Here is a 24,091-nt window from a genome sequence, read left to right as displayed (position 1 = left end):
CTTTCTCGCTTCTTCACTGCAAAGTGTCTAGCCCTCTCCCCTACGAAATTCTCTGCGACCTTGTTCACAACCTGGACGAAGGAGGTCAGGCTACCGCTGGGAATTGACGTCGACGGTACACCAATTCCGACGGTGAATAATCCCAAAATACTCGAAGTAACATTCGACAGCCTGCTCTCCTCCTCTGCGCACGCAACCGCTATTGTCAATAAAGTACAGAGCCGCAACAAGGTCCTCAAGTCGCTAGCCGGCAGCACTTGGGGCAAAGACAAAGAAACGTTGCTGGCAGCATAGAAGGCAATAGGCCGGCCGGTTGTTAAATTACGCAGCACCAGTGTGGTCGCCGGGGCCTAGTAGGACGCAGTGGACGAAGCTACACACAGTATAGAAAACCGCACTCAGGACAGCGACTGGATGCCTCCTGATGTCGCCAGAACATCACCCGAACAGACAGCTGCTTGCAGAGGAGCCCTCGCCTAGGCACGTCAGGAGGCATCTATACGAACTTACGGACGAAGTCCAGAGGTTCATCAAGCAGCCTCTGGACCCGTCAGGTTACCGACTGGGCCTGAACGGCAATCACAGGGAATCAGTCTCGAGTTATGTAGACTCTAGACCTGTGAATGCCGTTCTAGGCACACCACCACCGGACATAGACGAGACGGAGCTTCATCTGCCTCGGGAGACAAGAACAACAATAGCCCAACTCCGCTCTGGCTACTGCAGCAGGTTACCTGAGTAGACTGAATGCGGATGTGCCGGCATGCGAAGAGACCCCACACGACTCGAAACATCTCTTCGCATGCCCGGAAAACCCGACAAGCCTAACCCCTTTTTCCCTGTGGACCGACCCGGTGGAGGCTGCACGCTTCCTAGGGCTGCCGTTAGTGGAACTTGACGACAACGACTGAGGTATCAACCGATCTGGGCGGGGTTGTTGTAGCCGCTACAACAACAACAACAACAGGTCAGACTGCAACAGTGTATTCATGTTGATGGCGTAACAATACCGACGGTGAATAACCCGAAAATCCTCGGAGCTACCTTCGGCAGTCTGCTCTCCTTCTTGGCGCATACAACCGCAATTGTCAACAAAGTACAGAGCCGCAACAATGTCCTCAAGTCGCTGGCCGGCAGCACTTGGGGTAAACATCAAGAAACGTTGTTGGCAACATAAAAGGCAATTGGCCGGCCGGTTCTAACTATGAAGCGCCCGTGTGGTCGCCTGGGACTAGCAAGACGCAGTGGTTGAAGCTACAGACCTGCCAAAACACGGCACTACGAACAGCGACCGGATGCCTCCTGATGACGTCCCAACACCACCTACACGACGAGGTCCAGATGCTCCCAGTCAAGGAGCATAACATAATGCTCTGCAAGCAGTTCGTTGTGGGGAGCCACAGACATCTCTACAGCCTCTGGACCCGTCAGCCTACCGACAGGTCCTGAACGGCATTCACAGGGAATCAGTCTAGAGTTATGTAGACTCCCGCCCTGTGAATGCCGTTCTAGGCATACAACCACCGGACGTGGACGGGACAGAACTTTGTCTGCCTCGGGAGTCCCGCACCACNCCTAACCCCTTTTTCCCTGTGGACCGACCCGGTGGAGGCTGCACGCTTCCTAGGGCTGCCGTTAGTGGAACTTGACGACAACGACTGAGGTATCAACCGATCTGGGCGGGGTTGTTGTAGCCGCTACAACAACAACAACAACAGGTCAGACTGCAACAGTGTATTCATGTTGATGGCGTAACAATACCGACGGTGAATAACCCGAAAATCCTCGGAGCTACCTTCGGCAGTCTGCTCTCCTTCTTGGCGCATACAACCGCAATTGTCAACAAAGTACAGAGCCGCAACAATGTCCTCAAGTCGCTGGCCGGCAGCACTTGGGGTAAACATCAAGAAACGTTGTTGGCAACATAAAAGGCAATTGGCCGGCCGGTTCTAACTATGAAGCGCCCGTGTGGTCGCCTGGGACTAGCAAGACGCAGTGGTTGAAGCTACAGACCTGCCAAAACACGGCACTACGAACAGCGACCGGATGCCTCCTGATGACGTCCCAACACCACCTACACGACGAGGTCCAGATGCTCCCAGTCAAGGAGCATAACATAATGCTCTGCAAGCAGTTCGTTGTGGGGAGCCACAGACATCTCTACAGCCTCTGGACCCGTCAGCCTACCGACAGGTCCTGAACGGCATTCACAGGGAATCAGTCTAGAGTTATGTAGACTCCCGCCCTGTGAATGCCGTTCTAGGCATACAACCACCGGACGTGGACGGGACAGAACTTTGTCTGCCTCGGGAGTCCCGCACCACAACAGCCCAACTTCGCTCTGGCTATTGCAGCAGGCTAAACTCATACCTGAGCAGAATTAATGAGGATGTGCCCAACCAATGCCCGGCATGTGGAGAGTCGCCACATGACTCTCGGCACCTCTTCACATGCCCTAAGAACCCCACCCAACTGACGCCCCTGTCCCTATGGACAGACCCTGTTGAAGTCGCACACTTCCTGGGCTTCCCTCTAGCTGAAACGGACGACAACGTTGACGGATGAACTGACCCGAGCGGGGCTTAGTAGCCGCTACAAAAACAACAACATCCAGCAATCTGTTTAGTTTATCCAGTTAATTGAGAATTGGAAAGTTCTGCATGTTTAAACCTAGCGAAGTTTACACAATTTTCAAACTAATTGAAAACAAAGGGTTCGAATCACGTTATTCAAGGTCGATATAACTCGATTCTTAGTAACACGTTGAGGTGAAGGCCCTCGAGTGCGCTGCGTTAATTTAAACTGGATTAGGAAACATCAATAATTTTGCTTCATTACATCCGAAACGAGTAATCGTGCGATCAGAATTGCCGTTTTTGGACGCTGGTTCCTGTTCCGTTGATGGTTTTAGACGTTTAGCAATTTTTAATAAAGTAGTTAAAGTGCTGCTATAAATTATGTATTAGTGAAAAGAAAGCAATCAAAAACTGCCGCGTTTTATTCAATGGTTTAAAAAAGATAATCGGTTTGTAACCTTTGGATCCTTAACATGGCATCGTCGGATTTTTTTCTTAAATTTCTAAAGCGAACTTGAATAAAATTAAAGTGGTTAGAGTTATCATCCGCAACGATAAAATATTCTTACTTACTTGTGACATTTCTCATTTTTGTCAGACAGGATTGAAAAGTTATAATTAGAACTTTGCTTGGGAACTAAACTCAGGCCAGCGCCGTCAGGAACATTATAGTGTTGTAGTGTGTTGAGTTTCTTCCATTCACTCTCCGTTTTTGATGTTGTATCTTCATCATATAGAATAACGCGACCACTAGCTCCAGTGCGCCATTCTAAAGAGTTAAAAACAAAACTTCAAAACAAGAAATATTTCTGAGTAACAATGTTATTACCCAAATCAAGATCATCTTTACGCGGCCGCTGACTCCAGGGAATATTACGATATATCGTATCCAAACATTTCTCTTTAACCTGTCCAATTGTATCGCAATCGAGCACTTTTACTGGAACATTTTCGGTATGAGTTGGCATCATATCTATACTATTGCAAAATATTGGCTGTTGAATGATGCTTGCATACACCGTCATTGGGCGAAAATCGATAAGTTGTCTTATAAGTTTTTCTTCACTAAGTGAATAACGCGCTTCATGTGTGCATGCATCGACAGGTCCTTTGTCTACTTGGCCTTTTACTGCCCGAAACAGCATATACAAAGGCTCTCCGGCACATTCCTTTAAAAACTTATATAACAGGAATGTAAACCACGCACTGAGCATTTTTTCTGCCACACTTTCCGTACGACGCAATAATAGCTTAGGATGACTTTTACCCTCTATACACTTTTCAATTAAATCACCAAGCAATGTCTTCAGAATATCAGTACAATATTCTAATTTCGACTGAAGTGTAACCATAATTAGTGAAGCTACATTGACACGCTCACGCATAGAAAAGTACCGATTCGATTCTAGTGTACGAATAAAAAGTAGTAAAAATGTTTTATTCATGATGAGTTGCCCAAAAAGACGTAGGCCCTTTTCTTTACGTAATAATTCAGGTCGTTCCCATTGTAATACAATATGATCCTCGTGATTTGGAAAAAGAATTTTCATTGCATATGTACGGTAATCCAAAAATGGTATGCCACCAGATGTAAGATCACCTGTTAAATCGGTCATTTCTGTTTGAAGTTCGGCAAAGGCCTCTTTGCATTCAGCAGCTACTCTAAGTTCTAATATATCCATTTGCTCTTGCATATTCCGCAAAACTCGGTTTGATTCGGATGTTTTCTTCTTATAGGCAACAAGAAGAGCGACAAAAATTATTAGTATGACGACGGTACCGCTTCCAATCACTAGCAGTACATTTTTGCTTAAATCGTGCATTAAATTGGGCGATGCATAGCTCAAAACACCAATGCGATACTCCAACGATTGCCCAATGCGAACAATAACTTCTGGACCCGGTTCGTTGCTAGACTCAGTAGCCGATTCCGGTGGTGGACGGCAGGTTAATTGTTGGCGAGATAGTGAAGTTATATTGCAAATACCTTTGCCTATTCGTACCACAACATCAGTTTCCTTACATGCACGATCCAAATTGCGGCCATTTATTGTTAAATATTCGCTTTTATAATATTTGATATGCTCTTCGAAATTATAATACAACGGGTTTGGATAAAGCTCAAAATGATTTTTATGTTTACTAGAAAGATTTTGAACTCGCAACACGTTATCCATGAGGAATCCATACTCAAGCAATTCCGGTTTTTCTGCATCAAGTACATCGTTATCAGTTGCAATTACAGGTGAGAAACATATCATTTCTGTCGCTGATTCAACCTTGCATTGACTATAAAATACCTTATTTTTGTAGTAAACATACATTCTTGGACTTTGAATAAAATTAAACTGTGTTCCAGCCACTGCGATTTCAATACCACCGGCCGGTATTCCTCGTGGCACTTTGAGCTGGCCACTTGGACCCGATGATACTTGTTCAATGGTGGGATCTAGAACATATTTAAAATTGTATTCATTGAACTCGCGTTGTCCGTTGTCGAATAACATCTTAAGTCTGCCTTCAATGATGCCTGGTGAAGGCGCAGTGCGACATATAGCCTGTGTAACATCTACGCTCATTATCTCGCACGGCAAATGCTCATTTATGAATGATTGGATTCGTGATCCTGCATTCAGATATTTTCCGATTATGCGGACATGCGTACCCCCCGAAACAGGGCCGTACTGAGGTGAGAAATTAGTTATTTTCGGGTCCACAAACTCGTAATCTTCCTTAGATTCGCCTCTATAATCGCCGATTTGGACAACTATACGACCATTTCTATATAATTGAACGCCCGGGCTATCCACGTTACACACAATCTCCTTTGTATCAATATAGTACTGCTGGAAAGGCATACAACTAATACCGGCTATACGTACACCTGAATATATATCGGTGAAGTTTTTGCCTAAATTGATGCCGCGTATAGTAATATTCGTGCCTCCCTCCCACGGGCCCGTCTTTGGATAAAATGAGTGTATTTCGGGATTTGGGCAAGTTTCCATGCGATTCAACCAATCGGTTTTACCTTCGTTATTTTTGTTACACTGTTCTTCTACTTCGCACGTATTTGTAGATGAACACCAGCCGCAATTATATTTTTCAGCCAAAGCCAAGCACATACCACAGCTATCGGCCATATCACGACATCTATATATAACAACTGTTGGAGGAAAAATACATTAATAAGAAAATGACTAGTTAGCATGATATTAAAACTTGTATCATTTATGTATCTTCGAGTTTTTTTTTCTGTTGAACTAAAGAGTATATGCTGAAGGTGAAATATCGAAAATTACTTTACTATTAAAAGTACATACGGAGTGCCTATAAATATATGGGATGTGCAAGAGGGTGGGGTGCAATAACACCATGCGCAATAAGGCCATAATAGCTTTATTTCCATTTTGTTTTGGAAATAAAACCGAATTTTGATACGGGGTTATTTCCAACTAGAAATGGAAATAAGGCCATTATGGTTTTATTGTGCTTTTTAAAATTTGGTTGGAAAACATAAAACCAATTTTTGCGGAGAAGGGTTGGGGGGCGACGGGTATCAATTTAAATAATACAGTATCACTTTCAAATATTTTTCACTTTTGCTTCAATTTAATTCAGTATCGGCAACTGTTGAGAGCCTGTACACACACATATTTCACGTTAACAAAATCGAACAAAAAACCTTATTCAGAATGGAACAAAATTTATTAATTAGAATTACAACAACACTTTACGTATAGATCATCATTGAATCTTGAATCGCACGGCAAATTTGGGCATAATATTTTAACTCCAGACTGCAAACTCCGCTCTTTTACTCGGGTGAAACAATCGCAACAACATTTACAATGCTTACATGAAATAAAACAAAAAATTTGGTCTTTTTACAGCAAATGACACATATGAGATCTCTTTGTTCAGTGTGCACCATCTCTTCGTATATGTATATCATCTTCAGTGGCGTCATCGGTGATTTGTAACTCGTTTACAAAGCTTTCTGCAAACATACGGCTTTCTTTTATAGAAAGCTGGTTGAGAATATCTGCAAACGTTATTTTTTTTTTGTTTTAATTGGCAGATGAGTTCACGAATAAAATGGGTACGATATTTGAACCACTTATGTTTCCCTTTGCATAAATCCTGTGATTGATTTGAAGAAATCTATTGATTTTGCCGCATCTACATCGCTAAGAACGTTTAGAAATCTACAGAAGTTTCGTTGTTTCGGCAGTTTCATTCTTAGCTGGCTGTGGAAAGCATCCGCAGAGCTGCTAGTCGTAATGTGCTTTTTGTACATAGAAAAATTTTCAGGATCCTCCTTAAATCAAATATTTCATTTTCACTTTTGAAAGGAATCATTTAAGAGTAATTTTAGCTTATCTTATTCATCCACTGACGTTTGAAATATATGACGCAAGTCTTAAAATTGCTTTCATTCATATCTTGTTTTATGAATTGTGGACTAAAAGCTTCGGCTTCTACAGTTTCCAAAACCTGCTTTATGTCGGCAGGTTTTAGCAGCGGTAAAGCCAAGAACTTGATAAATATTTTTTTAGCTTGATTAGGAGGAGATGTGGTGATCTCCGAAATAGCTGCTATAACTTCTCCATTTTTATAACCGAGCGCACTTGTGCACAAGGGTATAATAACTTTGTTCACATAACGGTTGTTTGTAACAGGCAAAACGAATCGAGATAGATATAGACAAATGTATACATAAATGATCAGAATGAAAAGAAAAATCGATTAAGCGGTGACTGTCTGTCCGTCCGTCCGTCTGTGTACACGATAACTCGAGTAAAAATTTAGATATCTTAACGAAACTTCGTACATGCACTTCTTTTGGGCGTAGGACGGATGGTATTGAAAATGGGCGAAATCGGACAATAACCACGCCTACCTCCCATATAACGGTAATTTTCAGAAATACGAAAACTGCAATATTTTAGTAACTACTGAAGATAATTCACTCAAAATTGACATTTAGAATAACTTTTAGACGAGAAATAAGAATATTAAAAATTTTGAAAAATGGGCGTAGCCACGCCCACATGTGTATATTTTGGTAACCGCTGCACCAATTTCTTCCAAACTTGGCACAGTTGTTGACCCTGGTACAACATACCAAATGGCCGAAAATTTTTAAAATCGGACAATAACCACGCCCACATCCCATATAACGGTAATTTCGAGAAATACGAAATCCTCGATAAATCAGTAAATATTAAAGCTAATTTATTCAAAATTGATGATTGCAACAATTCTTTACCAAGAAATACGTTTATGATAAAATTTTGGAAAATGGGCATGGCACCGCCCACTTATGATCACATATATGTATATCGTTAACCGTTTTAACAATTTGTACCAAACTCGGTATGGTTATTGTGCTTGCCACATAAAAGCAAACCGTTGAAAATTATTGAAATTGGACTAGACTTTGTTCCATTTTCCCTAATAAAATAATTGTGGTACAAAGCTCAATAACAATATTATGATTATCTTTATTTAACTGCCCGATGAATCCGGTAACATTGGAAGCTTTTCGCCTTAGAGCATTAGTAAAATGGAACTAACAACTAACAGCCTTTCATAAATACATTGGGATACACAAATTTACGCTGCGCCAATTAAAAAAAATGGGCGTTTTTGGAGAACTATTTTTAAAATACTTTTCTTTATGATGAGATGGTTTATTTTGTGAGAATCGAAAATTTTTTGGAATCTCTTTTCGAAAAATTATGTTGAGATATATTTAGTTAGGTGTTAAACATCGGGCTTTTGCAAAAAGTAAAATTTTATTGCGGATTCCGAAGTTGTGGAACAAATGATGTTAACAAAACGATATTCTGTCGAAATCCGCAATAAAATCTGCGTTTTGCTAATTTCAGTCCTGCAATTGCCACGCCCATTTCTAGGGGTTTGTCGCCTTGCAGAAAAATCTTGCCGTACAAATATTATACCTGCAATAAAATTTAAATTCTTGCAAAAATCCGATGTTTAACACCTTACTAAATATATCTCAGAAGTTTTCGAAAACCAATTTAAAAAAATCTTGATTCTCACAAAAAAAGGCACCTCGTCTTAAAAAATTATTTAAAAAATAGTTTTAAAAAAACGCCCAATTTATTTGAAACATGTTTTTTATAGGGATTAAACAAGGAATACGATAGTATAATTTTAAATCCCTAATTTACTGGCCTTCACTATGCAATTCATTTTCAAAAAGTTCAACTGTTAGTAGCTAAGCTAGCTTTGGGACAATCTTGACCACCTTATATATAGAAATGTTAAGTCCGTTTTTTTTAACCTTAAAACGACGTTAAGTCCCTACGATGCCCAGAACCCGAAATATAACGATTTGAAGTACTACATGATTAGTCAGAATCACGAAAAAATGCAAACTTTGACAGAACATATCTCCGAAGAAACAAGAAAAAGAAAAAAATATTCCTCGACACGCTTATTTCATGTATAGAACCCATAAAAAAATTTGAAGCCAATCGAAAGTGTGTCACCAAATTTGGTGTCCTATATGAAAAAGAATGTCTCATATAAACATTTTATGCTGCCTTTTCTGCCTTTTTTAAGATATTTGCCTTTTCTACCTTAAAGGCCAGTATGCAGCTCTCAAGAAAAACAAAAACTCCATATAAAATGACGTACAAGAAATGGCTAAGAAATTTGCTTGTGTCAAATTTCCTTAAGGCAGTACGCAGTTCTTAAGAAATTTGCTGCGCTTTCTAGTACGGTTTTCTAAAGTCGTTTTGAGAAAAAAGAGCACAAGGCAACAGGATGTGAAGTATCATATGTCAAAATTCCTTGGACACACACACGAAATAATGGCAATTTGTTTCTTGTCTGTTTTCTTGAGGTGCATGCTGGCTTTTAGTAGTAAGGGGCAAGGAGACAGCCCTTATTCCTGATAATATGAAGGTTTTAAACGTTCCATATTTAAATTGAGCGCCAGTTGTCTCATCAACTCACGGAGAACGCGCGTTTAGTAATTTCAAGGTTTATCTTCGCGAAAATCGAATGAAAATGCTGCCAGAAAACTTCAAAATGCATCTTGTGGTTCAATGTTACCACAACTATGGAGATTAAAGTTTTGTAAGTTAAAAACACGAAAGGAGAAAATAGTCAAATATTTAAGTTTTTCTCTTTTTACTTGTAAAATAAAACATTTCTAAAATAAATGTATTTTTTTTATTATTATTCGGTTTTTATCTTTTTTAGTGCCTTCTTTTGCCTGTTTTGCGATTTGTAGTGCCTTTACCTGCCTATTTCGCTATTTTATTTTGCCTTTTGTAGCCTATTTCGTTATTTTATTTTGCCTTTTTTATAGGTTTTTATATCCTAAAAATCAGTTCCCTGCTTATAACCATAAGTCATGAATACATCCTATGGCCACAGGACCAATTTTATGAAAAACGACAAATTCCCAACGTTATTGGAGCAATAGACTGCACCCATAAAAACGCCTGCGTTTGGTGTTGCAAGTTGTTGTGGATGCAGACAAAAAGTTTTTAGATGTTTACTGTGGCGAACCGGGCTCTCTGCACGACGTTCGTGTTCTTAGAAGATCTTTTTTTGTAAAAAAGCAATGAACTTAATTTAATTTTGTGATAGAAAATATAAATGAAGAAGCACTGATTTAAAAAACTGAATTTTGGAGCGTTAATCTAACTCAAATAAAAATTGATTCGTTGTTCTTGCAAAGGAAAACATGAAACGCTTCATTAAATAAAAGGTACTTTTTTATATGTCCTAGACTACTCGTCTATTCCTTATAAAATGGAGGAAAACGGTTTTTTTTTTTATTATTGGGAAACGGAAAATATGAACTACCAAGTCGGGGATGCTCTGTCTTTTGGTCATATTACCGACTTTCGGTTTCGACCGTGATACGACCAAAATATAGAACATCCCAGTCTCGGTAATTCATATCTTTTTGTTTTCCAATAAAAGAATTTTCGTTCACTTTAAAAATCCAGGACGAGTGAAAGTTCGAAGGTCATTTAGAGGTTGAAAAGGCCCTTAGGAGCAAAAAGTTTCAAAACAAAAGTTACGAATTTTCTCCGCAAACTCCGAGTGTGAAGTGAAAACATGTATGTCGCATTCAAAAAACAGGGACTTCCCATCTGTTTAACCCTCTTCCGGTCGAAAGCGGATGTGGGTAGTACGACCAAAAGACATGTCGTCGCTTGGCGCGCAATACCTCGTATCCGCCAAATTCAATACCACGTATGAGGTGGCGCAGAAAAAAATTATTTTGGTTACCCTGTATCAAGGCTTGACTACTTCACAAATTTAATGGTGAATAATTATAATAGAAGCTCATATTTAGCAATTTAAAAGGTTTGAACCATTTAAGGTTATTCGCTCTTTTGTGAATTTTTTGGACCATCTTATTCGTGGCACTGCGTTTGGCGGATGCGAGGTATTGCGCGCCAAGCGACGACATGTCTTTTGGTCGTACGACCGACATCCGGTTTCGACCGGAAGAGGGTTAAACAGATGGGAAGTCACTTTTTTGAAATTTTTGCCTTTTCCAATAAAAAAAATCTTCCTCCATTTTAGAAAAGGTAGTTGGGTGGTCTAGAACACCCTGTATATACATTAAACTTATTAATTATTAAATAACTCAGTTTACAAATTTATTAGTTTTTGTTATATTCGCTACTACCACTTGGTTTCTGAATTCATTGTTTTTCCCTTTATGGTTTACGGAGCATTTAATTTTTCGGAAATCAATTTTTTTTTAAATCCTCGTAAAATTCTTTTTTCAACAGTTTTTTTTTATACCCGAGCGCACTTGTGTACAAGGATATTTATTATAACTTTGTTCACATAACGGTTCTTTGTAGCAGGCAAAACGAATCGAGATAGATATAGAAAAATGTATTTCAGAATGAAAAGAGAAATCGATTAAGCGGTGACTGTCTGTCCGTCCGTCCGCCTGTCCACACGATAACTCGAGTAGAAATTGAGCTATCTTAACGAAACTTGGTAAGTGCACTTCTTTCGGGCGTAGGACGAATGGTATTGAAAATGGGCAAAATCGGACAATAACCATGCCTACCTCGCATATAACGGTAATTTTTAGAAATACCAAAAAATGCGAAATTTTAGTAACTACTGAAGATTATTCACTCAAAATTGATACCTATTTACAATAAGTTTTAGACGAAAAATAAGAATATTATAACTTTTTGGAAAATGGGCGTAGCCACGCCCACATGTGTATACCTTGGTAACCGCTGCACCATTTCTTCCAAACTTGGCACAGTTGTTGGTCTTGGTACAATATACCAAATGGCCGAAAATTTTTAAAATCGGACAATAACCACGCCCACATCCCATATAACGTTAATTTAGAGAAATACGAAATCCTCGATAAATCAGTAAATATTAAAGCTAATTTATTCAAAATTGATGCTTGCAACAATTCTTTACTAAGAAATACGTTCATGATAAAATTTTTATATGTATCTCGGTAATTGTTCTACCAATTTGTACCAAACTCGGTATGGTTATTGTGCTTGCCACATAGAAGCAAAACGTTGAAAATTATTGAAATCGGACTAAAATTACGGCCGCTTTTCATATAACGGTAAATTTCAGAAATGCTTGAAACTTCAATATTTCCAAATTTAAGGACGCAAATTTACTCAAAATTGACACACCCCGGCTTACCATGTAGCGGTAGCTTTCGGAAAGGTGGAAAACATATATTTAATATTTGCGCCGGGTATTTAATGTTCGACTCCGTCCGAACTTCGACTTTCTTACTTGTTTCATACTAATTTTCTTTAGCACTCTTCCTTTTCCTTACATTACGTGCTAAAGCATTTGAAGATGGGCAGCATTGGAGGAGAATGAGGCAACATTGTAGTTCGCGAAAATACTTGACTGGGAGGCTGGATTACACCATGGTGCCGCGTTGGAAGGCGAAATTTTTGGGACTATTTTGGGTTTTTCGTATAGAAAATAATTTTTTTTCTAAATATAGGAAGTTTTCATTAATTAATGGTCCCCTAAATTTTGACTGTGAGTAGAATCGTTAACGAACAGGTTTAGTGGTAATTAATTAAGGAATACTTAACGAGGACTTAATGAACGTTTCTGAGTGCGGCTGTAAGTTTGTTTATTTTTATTGCAATAAGTTACACTTAATGAAACACGCACAAACTTCATACACTCAGTTCAAACTGGTCAAATAATGAATTTAGTAACATTTTGCATTTTAAGAAGCTATTGAGGTTCTTGGAAATCAAGAGATACATTTTTCCAGTTTCGAAATGATTTTTAAATCTTATAGTTTAAAAAATAACCATTTAAATCATCGCCAAATTTTGAAATTTATGATTTAGAAAAGTTTTAATCTAGTCATTTTTATGTAAAATATTATTATCTACACTTATAAACATACATATGTATATTTAAGTGCGTAATTTCCTAATGCATATGTATGTACATATGTACGTACATATCGTTGACAGTTTCTTAGTAGCTTATACTAAAACAAATCTTCCTAAAAAATTTTAGTGTCGGAACTGCCGGAAAACCCAATTATTGCATAACACTTTTAAGAAACCGTTATGCACAGTTGGAGTTTTTGTTTTTTGCTCAGTTTAAAACTTAAAAATATCAGTTGGGGGTTTCTAAATTTCATCAATGATATTTATGTATGTAGTTATATTACATACATACACATGGGCGTAGCCAGGTAGGGGCAGGGGGATGCTCCAGCCCCCCTAACTTTCAAATTTTCCTTATATATATATAAAATAGTACCCTGAAATGCCAGCTTAATAGGGTCAAGCCCCCCTAAATTTCATTCTGGCTACGCCGATGTACATACATATGTAAATACTTATGTATATACTACATATCTACAAACATTTTTAGTAAAGCTGACCTGCGCCTGTCAAAAACCGGGTTTTCACCCAAAAGTTCATATTAACGGCCATTTTAAAAGTCTGAGTATTCAGACTTTTCCAAGAATGGTGTAATAAAAGATTGCGGCAGTCGAGCTGAGAGCAACCGGGTACGACGTCATTAGACTTTGGAAAGAAGTAAAGAAAGAAGAGAACAAACCTGCTCTTCAGCCGTTTTAATTTGAATGTATGTTCGGTGCAAGCACTTTAAATAAATTTGGAACGTAGGCAAATAACATCTCTTATTGTGATAGGATGAGTTCTTATTTTAGGAGTTTCCTTGTGTGGGCAATTTGTTCAATAGCCTCTATACTTTGTGAAGAGGCATAAACATTTGTGAAAATCCTTCCAAGGACACTTTGAAAAACGAAAATGGTTTAATGTGAGTCCAAGGAAAGGTAGGAAAGGTTTCCCATCTTTTATCAAAAATTTATACACACAAAAACACATATGTATATACTTTTTAGGTACATTTTCTACTTTAGGGTACATCTTTTTCCGCAAATAGATACAAATTTGAAAATTTGATTTTGCATCCCTGGTGCGAAATTGAGAGAGAAGTTAGCGCATAGAAAGCTGCTTACATATTAACGGAGAGAAGATTAGTGGTCCGTCGAAGGCGCCGACCGAATCCACCGTTCGTGTCCGGGCAACTTTTTATTTGCTCTCAAAACATTTTTGGCGAAGAGGGTGTTGAAGTACGGTTCACCGTTCAGTTCGGCACATTTTATTTTGTTCTGAAGCAAACAGCTGAAGATATTGTTGCCTACATAGAATTTTGAGGGCAAATAATAAATGCAATTCGCTGAAAACACATAGAAAGGAAAACACGGCAACCCGAATCATCAAGTCGTTCGGACTGAAAATCAATAACAATTTGATTCGACCAAAAAGTGTTTAGCACATTTTTGTCGCGCTCTTAGTAAGACACGAGTGGGAAAGGAACGCGTGAAATTACTAACAAAAAGTGTCCGGGCACGAACGGTGAATCCGCTTTTAATTCTGCATCGTGGCTTTTCGCCGCTTGACTTAGCCTACAGTTCGATGTGTTTTCAGTGCCACATAGTGTAATAATTTCATTAATTAATTCAAAATTTGAAATACTTACAATATTTTCGAATTTCCAAGTTTCTAAAGTGTTTAGTGAAAGCTACAAAGATGCTGTAATGGTAAGTAAATTTTTATTCTAATTATTAGTTTACATTTTTTTCTTTACATGCACGTGCCTTTTCATGCAAATGATATTTCACGCGCGCTCTCACCCTTTCACTCTCTCACGCTCGCTTGGGTCTCATCCAAAACATCCTTACAAAATCCGTTTGTATCTTTAAATTTTGTGTTTTGTTTATGACTAAGCTAAATGAAATTTGAAAAATTTAGTTTCGTTTTTAATAGTCCGGACTGTTGCTGTTTCGGAAACCGATCTTTTTGGACTTATTGCAGTATCAATAATAATAATGGTGGACATCAAAGAACCCCTTATGGTACTTCAAATGGTAACCCTAGGTTACGATGGAACTGGAGCAAAGCAACATTTCCCTATATTTCGTCCCCCAAGAAAAAAATGTAAGTTTCCACCGTTAATTAAAGTTATTCATAATTTTTTCCAATTTAACAATTGTATAAATATCTGTCATTCCTGTTAATAATTGCTTCTCTATCCTAATTACATTATTTATATATTAAATGTAACAAAAATTAATTTTTATTTAACCTACGAAAACCAAAATTCATCTTTTAATATAATTACTTTTCTTAATTGGAAAATCCTAATATTCGCAAACAAAACTTTTCGCATCTACTTCATTTGATTCTAATTCCATACATTAGCCCTCTTGCATGGTTTTGCGTTGCCAAAATTATGCAAACGAAAAGACTTAAGCCACGAAATCTTTACCTATAGATCGCGTCATTCCACAGTGGCCAATTTTTGGAAACCCCTGGCCAAAAATCCAAAAAAAAAATGGTGCATTCGTATGCAAAACCATCTTATATTGTTAGGAGGGCTCTAATGCGTATCGTTATGAGACAACAAGTCGATTCTNTTACAATTTAAATGATGTCAGAAAGTACTACTATATTAGAGTGCTCATCCATGGGCTTCTCATTACTGCATGGACACCCCTGCCAATTGGGAAACTTTCCATAGAATCCCAAGAGTCAAGGAATAAGGATATTAAAAAATATCGGCTGCTTGTATCCTCGGACCCTGTCATTTCAAGTTTACGTTTAAACCCACCAAAACAAAATCATAAACTGTCGTCAGATGCCTTTAAATTATTATCAACTGTTGTAAATGCGGATGCGGAATTGCCATCAGAAAATATAGATATGAGCTTGGATACTTCAGATGACTGCGAGTCTGACGGTGTATAAAATTGTTATCTTAAAAATATATTCCTGTACCAACAAATATGAATGTCTTGTTTATTGATTCATTCAAAATCCCGCAGTTCCCGTGTAAATTTTAACATCAAGATTTTTAGAAACAAACATTAAGACCTCGTTAGTGTTTGTCCGAGCTTCTCTTCCGATTTGTGGCGTGCGCCTTGATGTTGGCGCACAAAGGGGAGGACCAACAGTTTTACGCCGAATCCGAACGGGGATTTTATTTTTATGAGAAGCTGTTCTTCGTGGCTGAATACACTCGGGGGTTTGCCTTTGCCTGCCAAAGGGCGACTTTATTACAAAAACTTGTTTGTTTCTTATTGTTTCATGTTGGTCGGAAGCTGGGCTTGAACCCAGAACAAAAAAGCAGAAAACATGACCTTTATACTTAACTACTGCTTGCTAAAAATCTGATTATTTTAAGCGTACACAGCAGCCATTAATTATCCGCCATTTTGAATTTCGAAATTATATGGTAAAATTTAAAACCAGCAACCAAAATAAAGACGAATACGCAAGGTTTGATTACAATTGTACCACGCTTCGATCTTTGGCCAGCTTTTTCGAAAAATTGGCCAATGTGCATTCGGTTCTTTTTTGTTATGTAATATCTATTATAATTACAAAAAAAAAAAGTTTTTCTCTTACATATTTTCTATCGGTGCTCAATATCAAAGCGCTCTTACATTCGTCCTCTTGCATGGTTTTGTTGTTGCTAAAATTATGCAGACGAAAATACTTTATTCGCCAACTCATGCACAAACGAATTTTCCCTACTACTTAAGCATTGTTCACTCAAAATCTGTACGCGTTCTAGCAATTTCTGTACAGCAATTATTGGAATGTATTTAAAGATTGCAATGCAGATCGTTAGACAAAAGATCTACAATAGGGTGATTCAAAAATGGAGCTTTTTTGATTTTCGACTGAGAACGTTCGGATTCTTGAAGATAAGAGGGAAGACAAGTTCCTTCTAAAATTTCAGCTTTTTTGAACAAGATTTAGAGGTCGTTCAACGCTGTTGTTTGTTTTCCGGAAACCACAGATTTTAGATGCATCTTTATTAACAAATAGGTATATTTTCATCAAATCTTATCGGACTTCGTTGAAATTTCGTAGGTAGATTTCAAAATATTAGCTTATAGGAACTCAGTTTATATAAGTTCGATATATTAGTTTTAAACACATTTATTAATTAGTTAGTAACTAAGTTTTGCCTAATAAAAAATTAATATTTGCATTATTTTTTTTGTTGTTCCTTAGCCACTGATCGTATACTTAATACACCTAAGATCACATTGTAATTCATACAATTAGTGGACCTCATCAATTAATATTATTAAATATCAAATAAAACAAGTAAGAAAGTCTAAGTTCGGGCGGAGCCGAACATTAAATACCCGGCGCAGGTACCGCTACATGGTAAGCCGGTGTGTATAAATTTTGAGTAAATTAGCGTCCTTAAATTTCGAAATATTGAAGTTTCAAGCATTTCTGAAATTTGCCGTTATATGAAAAGTGGTCGTAATTTGAATCTGATTCCAATAATTTTCAATGTTTTGCTTCTATGTGGCAAGCACAATAATCATACCGAGTTTGGTACAAATTGGTAGAACGGTTACCGAGATACATATATGTGATCATAAGTGGGCGGTGCCACGCCCATTTTCCAAAATGTTATCATAAACGTATTTCTTGGTAAAGAATTGTTGCAAGCATCAATTTTGAGTACATTAGCTTTAATATTAATTGATTTATCGAAGAATTCGTGTTTCTCCAAATTACCGTTATATGGGAGTTAGGCGTGGTTATTGTCCGATTTCAAAAATTTTCGGCCGTTTGGTATGCTGTAGCAAGACGAACAACTGTGCCAAGATATACGCATGTATCCATAAGTGGGCGTGGCTACGCCCATTTTCCAAAAATTCATAATATTCTTATTTTTCGTCTAAAAATTATTGTAAATTTGAATGAATAATCTTCGGTAGTTACTAAAATATCGCAGTTTTCGTATTTCGGAAAATTACCGTTATATGGGAGGTAGGCGTGGTTATTGTCCGATTTTGCGCATTTTCAATACCATCCGTCCTACGCCCAAAAGAAGTGCACATACCAAGTTTCGTTAAGATATCTCAATTTTTACTCGAGTTATCGTGTGCACAGACGGACGGACGGACAGACAGTCACCGCTTAATCGATTTCTCTTTTCATTCTGATCATTTATGTATACATTTGTCTATATCTATCTCGATTCGTTTTGCCTGTTACAAACAACCGTTATGTGAACAAAGTTATAATACCCTTGTGCACAAGTACGCTCGGGTATAAAAAATCATCAGAAAAATATCACTCATATGCCATGCTGAATCCACTTATTTTTCTAGTCATTGCAAATATTTATAGTATAATAATAATATTTTGGTGCTTACACCTTTGCTAAGTGTTTGGCAAAGCTTCTCCTCCAATTTGTGGTGTGTGTCTTGATGTTGTCACAAAAAGTCGGGGGACCTACAGTTTTACGCCGCCTCCGAACAGTAAATGGATTTTGTGAGAGGCTTTTTCAATGCAGAAATACACACGGAGGCAGTGTTGGGCTTTAATCAATTAATTTTTCAATTATCTTGTTTTGGTATGATAGAACATTTATTGCTAAGTAAATATTTTCAGAACTTAGCACATACATTTTTCAAAATATCTACGAAAAAACAAGTTATTTATTTCAGCTGTTATTAATATTTACTTGTGCGGCCGCTGTAGTAGAGTGGTTTGAGGTATGTACTACCTCTCCATAATGCCTGGGCTCGATCCCTGGTCCAAGCAACCTTAAAGGAAACTTTTAAAAACAAGATCTTTCTTAACAGCGGTTGGTCCTCCGTGCAGTGTTGGGCAAATTTGAATTGCAAGGACAATTAATTTATTAATTGTTAATTTCTATCACTACTAACAATTGGTTAACTGTAATTATGGAGAATAGCAATTAACAATTAATTATTTGTAATTGTTGTGGAGAATAACGGCGATATTCTTCAGTTAAGAATTAAAAATTTTGTAATTGGTTTGCAAATTTTATTCAAAATCGACGATTATAAATGCCTACTACATAGGCCAGGAATGTGACAACCCAGGCCTGTACCGTATTTTTCTTTTCATTTATAATGCCGAGTTTCCACTAGGCTTTGAAATGGCAAAAAATTCATGATGTTTAAAAAAATGTCACGTGGAAATGAACTTAATGACTATTTTTTCACATAAAAGCACGATAATGTTTTAACGCACAACTTTGTCATTTGCCATTTAATGCCTAGTGGAAATCCAGTATAAGTAGGCTAATTGTTTTTATTTGCAATTAAATTATTTGCCGTGTGCAATACCCCAACTAAATGTTTAATGGCAATTAATTTATTTGCAATGCGCAATTAAAATTTTAATTGCAATTAATTTAACTGCAATTACTTTATTAATAAATTAACAAAATGATTGAAAAAGTAATTGATTAACGCTCAACACTGCTGCTTCTCCCCGCCTTTTTGTGACAACATCAAGACACGCACCACAAATTGGAGGAGAACCGTGGCCAAACACTTGGCGCTAAAATATTATTATTATACTATAAATATTTACAATGACTAGGAAAATACTTGGATTCAGCATGGCATATGAGTGATATTTATCTGGTGGTTTTTTTTATTCGATGTTTAATAATATTAATTGATGAGGTCCACTAATTATATGAATTACAATGTGATCTTAGGTGTATTAAGCATACGCTCAGTGGCTAAGGAACAAAAAAAAAAAAATGCAAATATTAATTTTTTTATAAGGCAAAACTTAGATACTAATTAATTAATAAATGTGTTTAAAACTAATATATCGAACTTATATAAACTGAGTTCCAATAGGCTAATATTTTGGAACCTGCCTACAAAATTTCAACGAAGTCCGACAAGATTTGATGAAAATATACCTATTTGTTAATAAAGATGCATCTAAAATCTGTAGTTCCCGGAAAACAAACAACAGCGTTGAGCGACCTCTAAATCTTGTTCAAATAAGCTGCAATTTTAGAAGAAACTTGTCTTTTCTCTTATCTTAAAGAATCCGAACGTTCTCAGTCTAAAATCAAAAAAGCTCCATTTTTTAATCACCATAATCTACAATTATGAAGTTTAAATTTCATAGTACTGACTTTTTATTTCACAGTTTTATTCGCGTTGGAAGTTGCTGCTCCAAAAAAATGTTAAACAAATTCCTTGAAAATCCGATATTTTCGAGATCAAAAATCAAGTTAAAATTAAATATGCCAAAAACTTATAATTATTCTCCAAAAATCAATGAATAGCTTCCTTCTGCTTAAACTAACGGGGTAAGGTAATAATTAAAAAACATCATTTCGCACCAGCTTAAGGATAAGGCTCTTTACCTCAATTAGGAAAAAAAAACGACTTATCAGGAGAAGATCGCGCGAGAGAATTGGAAAACGATTATCCACAGTTCAGCGAATGCAAGCTATGGCAAGACTTAAACCTTATCGAGTTATAATATATAAAATTCTGTTAGATTAAATACATTTTATAACAAAAACCGCACCCGTTTACTTTACCCCGAATGTTCACACCAAATGTGGTTTTTATAATTATGACTAATAAAACATGTTTAAAGCTGGAGTTCGGTCAACTCCCACGTTAAAAGTTTTAAGCTAAAAAGAAACAGGGTGANCCGTGGCCAAACACTTGGCGCTAAAATATTATTATTATACTATAAATATTTACAATGACTAGGAAAATACTTGGATTCAGCATGGCATATGAGTGATATTTATCTGGTGGTTTTTTTTATTCGATGTTTAATAATATTAATTGATGAGGTCCACTAATTATATGAATTACAATGTGATCTTAGGTGTATTAAGCATACGCTCAGTGGCTAAGGAACAAAAAAAAAAAAATGCAAATATTAATTTTTTTATAAGGCAAAACTTAGATACTAATTAATTAATAAATGTGTTTAAAACTAATATATCGAACTTATATAAACTGAGTTCCAATAGGCTAATATTTTGGAACCTGCCTACAAAATTTCAACGAAGTCCGACAAGATTTGATGAAAATATACCTATTTGTTAATAAAGATGCATCTAAAATCTGTAGTTCCCGGAAAACAAACAACAGCGTTGAGCGACCTCTAAATCTTGTTCAAATAAGCTGCAATTTTAGAAGAAACTTGTCTTTTCTCTTATCTTAAAGAATCCGAACGTTCTCAGTCTAAAATCAAAAAAGCTCCATTTTTTAATCACCATAATCTACAATTATGAAGTTTAAATTTCATAGTACTGACTTTTTATTTCACAGTTTTATTCGCGTTGGAAGTTGCTGCTCCAAAAAAATGTTAAACAAATTCCTTGAAAATCCGATATTTTCGAGATCAAAAATCAAGTTAAAATTAAATATGCCAAAAACTTATAATTATTCTCCAAAAATCAATGAATAGCTTCCTTCTGCTTAAACTAACGGGGTAAGGTAATAATTAAAAAACATCATTTCGCACCAGCTTAAGGATAAGGCTCTTTACCTCAATTAGGAAAAAAAAACGACTTATCAGGAGAAGATCGCGCGAGAGAATTGGAAAACGATTATCCACAGTTCAGCGAATGCANGTTTTTTTTATTCGATGTTTAATAATATTAATTGATGAGGTCCACTAATTATATGAATTACAATGTGATCTTAGGTGTATTAAGCATACGCTCAGTGGCTAAGGAACAAAAAAAAAAAAATGCAAATATTAATTTTTTTATAAGGCAAAACTTAGATACTAATTAATTAATAAATGTGTTTAAAACTAATATATCGAACTTATATAAACTGAGTTCCAATAGGCTAATATTTTGGAACCTGCCTACAAAATTTCAACGAAGTCCGACAAGATTTGATGAAAATATACCTATTTGTTAATAAAGATGCATCTAAAATCTGTAGTTCCCGGAAAACAAACAACAGCGTTGAGCGACCTCTAAATCTTGTTCAAATAAGCTGCAATTTTAGAAGAAACTTGTCTTTTCTCTTATCTTAAAGAATCCGAACGTTCTCAGTCTAAAATCAAAAAAGCTCCATTTTTTAATCACCATAATCTACAATTATGAAGTTTAAATTTCATAGTACTGACTTTTTATTTCACAGTTTTATTCGCGTTGGAAGTTGCTGCTCCAAAAAAATGTTAAACAAATTCCTTGAAAATCCGATATTTTCGAGATCAAAAATCAAGTTAAAATTAAATATGCCAAAAACTTATAATTATTCTCCAAAAATCAATGAATAGCTTCCTTCTGCTTAAACTAACGGGGTAAGGTAATAATTAAAAAACATCATTTCGCACCAGCTTAAGGATAAGGCTCTTTACCTCAATTAGGAAAAAAAAACGACTTATCAGGAGAAGATCGCGCGAGAGAATTGGAAAACGATTATCCACAGTTCAGCGAATGCAAGCTATGGCAAGACTTAAACCTTATCGAGTTATAATATATAAAATTCTGTTAGATTAAATACATTTTATAACAAAAACCGCACCCGTTTACTTTACCCCGAATGTTCACACCAAATGTGGTTTTTATAATTATGACTAATAAAACATGTTTAAAGCTGGAGTTCGGTCAACTCCCACGTTAAAAGTTTTAAGCTAAAAAGAAACAGGGTGATATCCTCTTACAACAAAATCTATAAAAGTGACACAGTTGTCAAAGGGCTATGAAACAGAGACCTGCTTTGAGTACTAATCAAATTAGTATTGTTACGATTATCCTCGAAACCTTGAGGGATTTCCCAAATATCTTTCGGCTCGTATCGCTGGATTGTTAAATAAATGCTAACGATAACCAAATTGTAGTACAATTAACTTTATTGTACAACAAACAATTTACAATACTTGCTAATACAGTAAAAACACTTTACAATACTTGTTGAGCAATAACAACGCTTTACTGAACTTGTTAACACAATTAAACTTGTAACTTGCTTGTTCACAGCTCTCTTCTCTGCTCCTTTTACTCGTAGCTTGCTGACTTGTAACTAACTCACTTCGCTGTGGCGGCGCCCTTATATACGTGCGCTCGTACTTATGGCAACTCTGGAACGTTCTGAAGTTTATCGTTCATTCTCTTTCTCTCGCTGTTCGCAGTGTTCATCCAACTTGACGTTTCTCTTTGTGGAACATTCTACGTCATTCCTCGAACATTCTGCCTATTTCTCGTTGTTCGCCTTGCGTTGCCGCAGTATTCGTCACAGTATACAGTGAACAATGATCCATAAAAATTAGTGCAAATTAGCACTTACACTAATTCAAAAAATGACTAAGAGTAATTTTCACCAAAACAAGAACACACTCAAAATATACATACTAACTCTTATTTGTGGCGGCAATTTTTGTCTCTATCGAGTATAGTCTACCCAGCTGGATTTTACTCATTTGGTCGAGTGAGAGGCTGAAAATAATTTCAATGAGTTTAATATTATTTGTGTTCTGCTTTGTTCTCCATCAGTATTACGCAGTACATTTTAGTACAATTTTGTGATGAATACTATAAATATATACGTAGCTCTGAAAATTCACTGCGGGAATTCGTTTTATCTTTTTGTCTTCGCCTTCTCGTTTTTGCCTTTGTAAGTTTTGAAAAAAGGTTTTGTAATAACCATTATAACGTAGCAAAAGGTGTGCTATCAACCTCACATTCCTAGGCAAGTTTTGAAAGAATATTTTCGATACTAAATCTTATCAAAACACAATGTCGAAATCAGCTTCATATAGTTAGAAACAGTGTCATCGTTAACTTTTTATGTTCTTAAATATCATAACTTCACGACACTCATATATTGACTAGAGTTGACTATTTATTTTATTATTTTTTTTTTAATTCTAATTACTTGTTTATAAAGATATAGTTAAGTCCTTAACAAAAACTGTATCAAAAAAGGTTTAAATCTTTGAAGAACATTAAAAAAATCGACAAACTTTCGTAAACATTTCGAGATTTCTATTTCAATTTTAGTATAATAAAGTGCAAGTTTAAAGCAGCTGGAATTTGCCGTCAATGTCATATTATCTAAACGCGATTTTTTTTTTAACGAAGAAAATGAGCAACACCTTCATCAAAAAAAAATATATATATATTAAAAATCAACGATAAGTCGCAGC

The 24,091-nt window shown here is 36.5% G+C and overlaps 1 protein-coding gene across 4 annotated transcripts in view; it reads right to left on the bottom strand.

Annotated features, from left to right (window-relative positions):
* The window catches only part of PlexA (plexin A), a 158,739-nt gene that overhangs the window by 50,116 nt on the left and 84,532 nt on the right, over positions 1–24,091 (bottom strand). For 3 of the 4 annotated variants that reach the window (XM_017610724.1, XM_017610725.1, XM_017610723.1), the window contains exons 3-4: positions 3,406–5,742; positions 3,150–3,345 (exon numbers count right to left, since the gene is read on the bottom strand). In XM_017610724.1, coding sequence (XP_017466213.1) covers positions 3,150–3,345; positions 3,406–5,742 — 2,533 coding nt within the window. Of the gene's footprint in view, positions 1–2,995; positions 3,090–3,149; positions 3,346–3,405; positions 5,743–24,091 lie in introns of those variants that run through there. The other variant, XM_017610726.1, reaches the window with a different exon arrangement.

This window comes from Rhagoletis zephyria, unplaced genomic scaffold (genome assembly GCF_001687245.7).
Source record: "Rhagoletis zephyria isolate East Lansing unplaced genomic scaffold, Rhagoletis_zephyria_1.1 Rzeph_scaffold_00335, whole genome shotgun sequence".
Taxonomy (NCBI): Eukaryota; Metazoa; Arthropoda; class Insecta; order Diptera; family Tephritidae; genus Rhagoletis; species Rhagoletis zephyria.
Note: the sequence above shows the minus strand (reverse complement) of the source record. Positions and strands in the feature narration are given on the sequence as shown.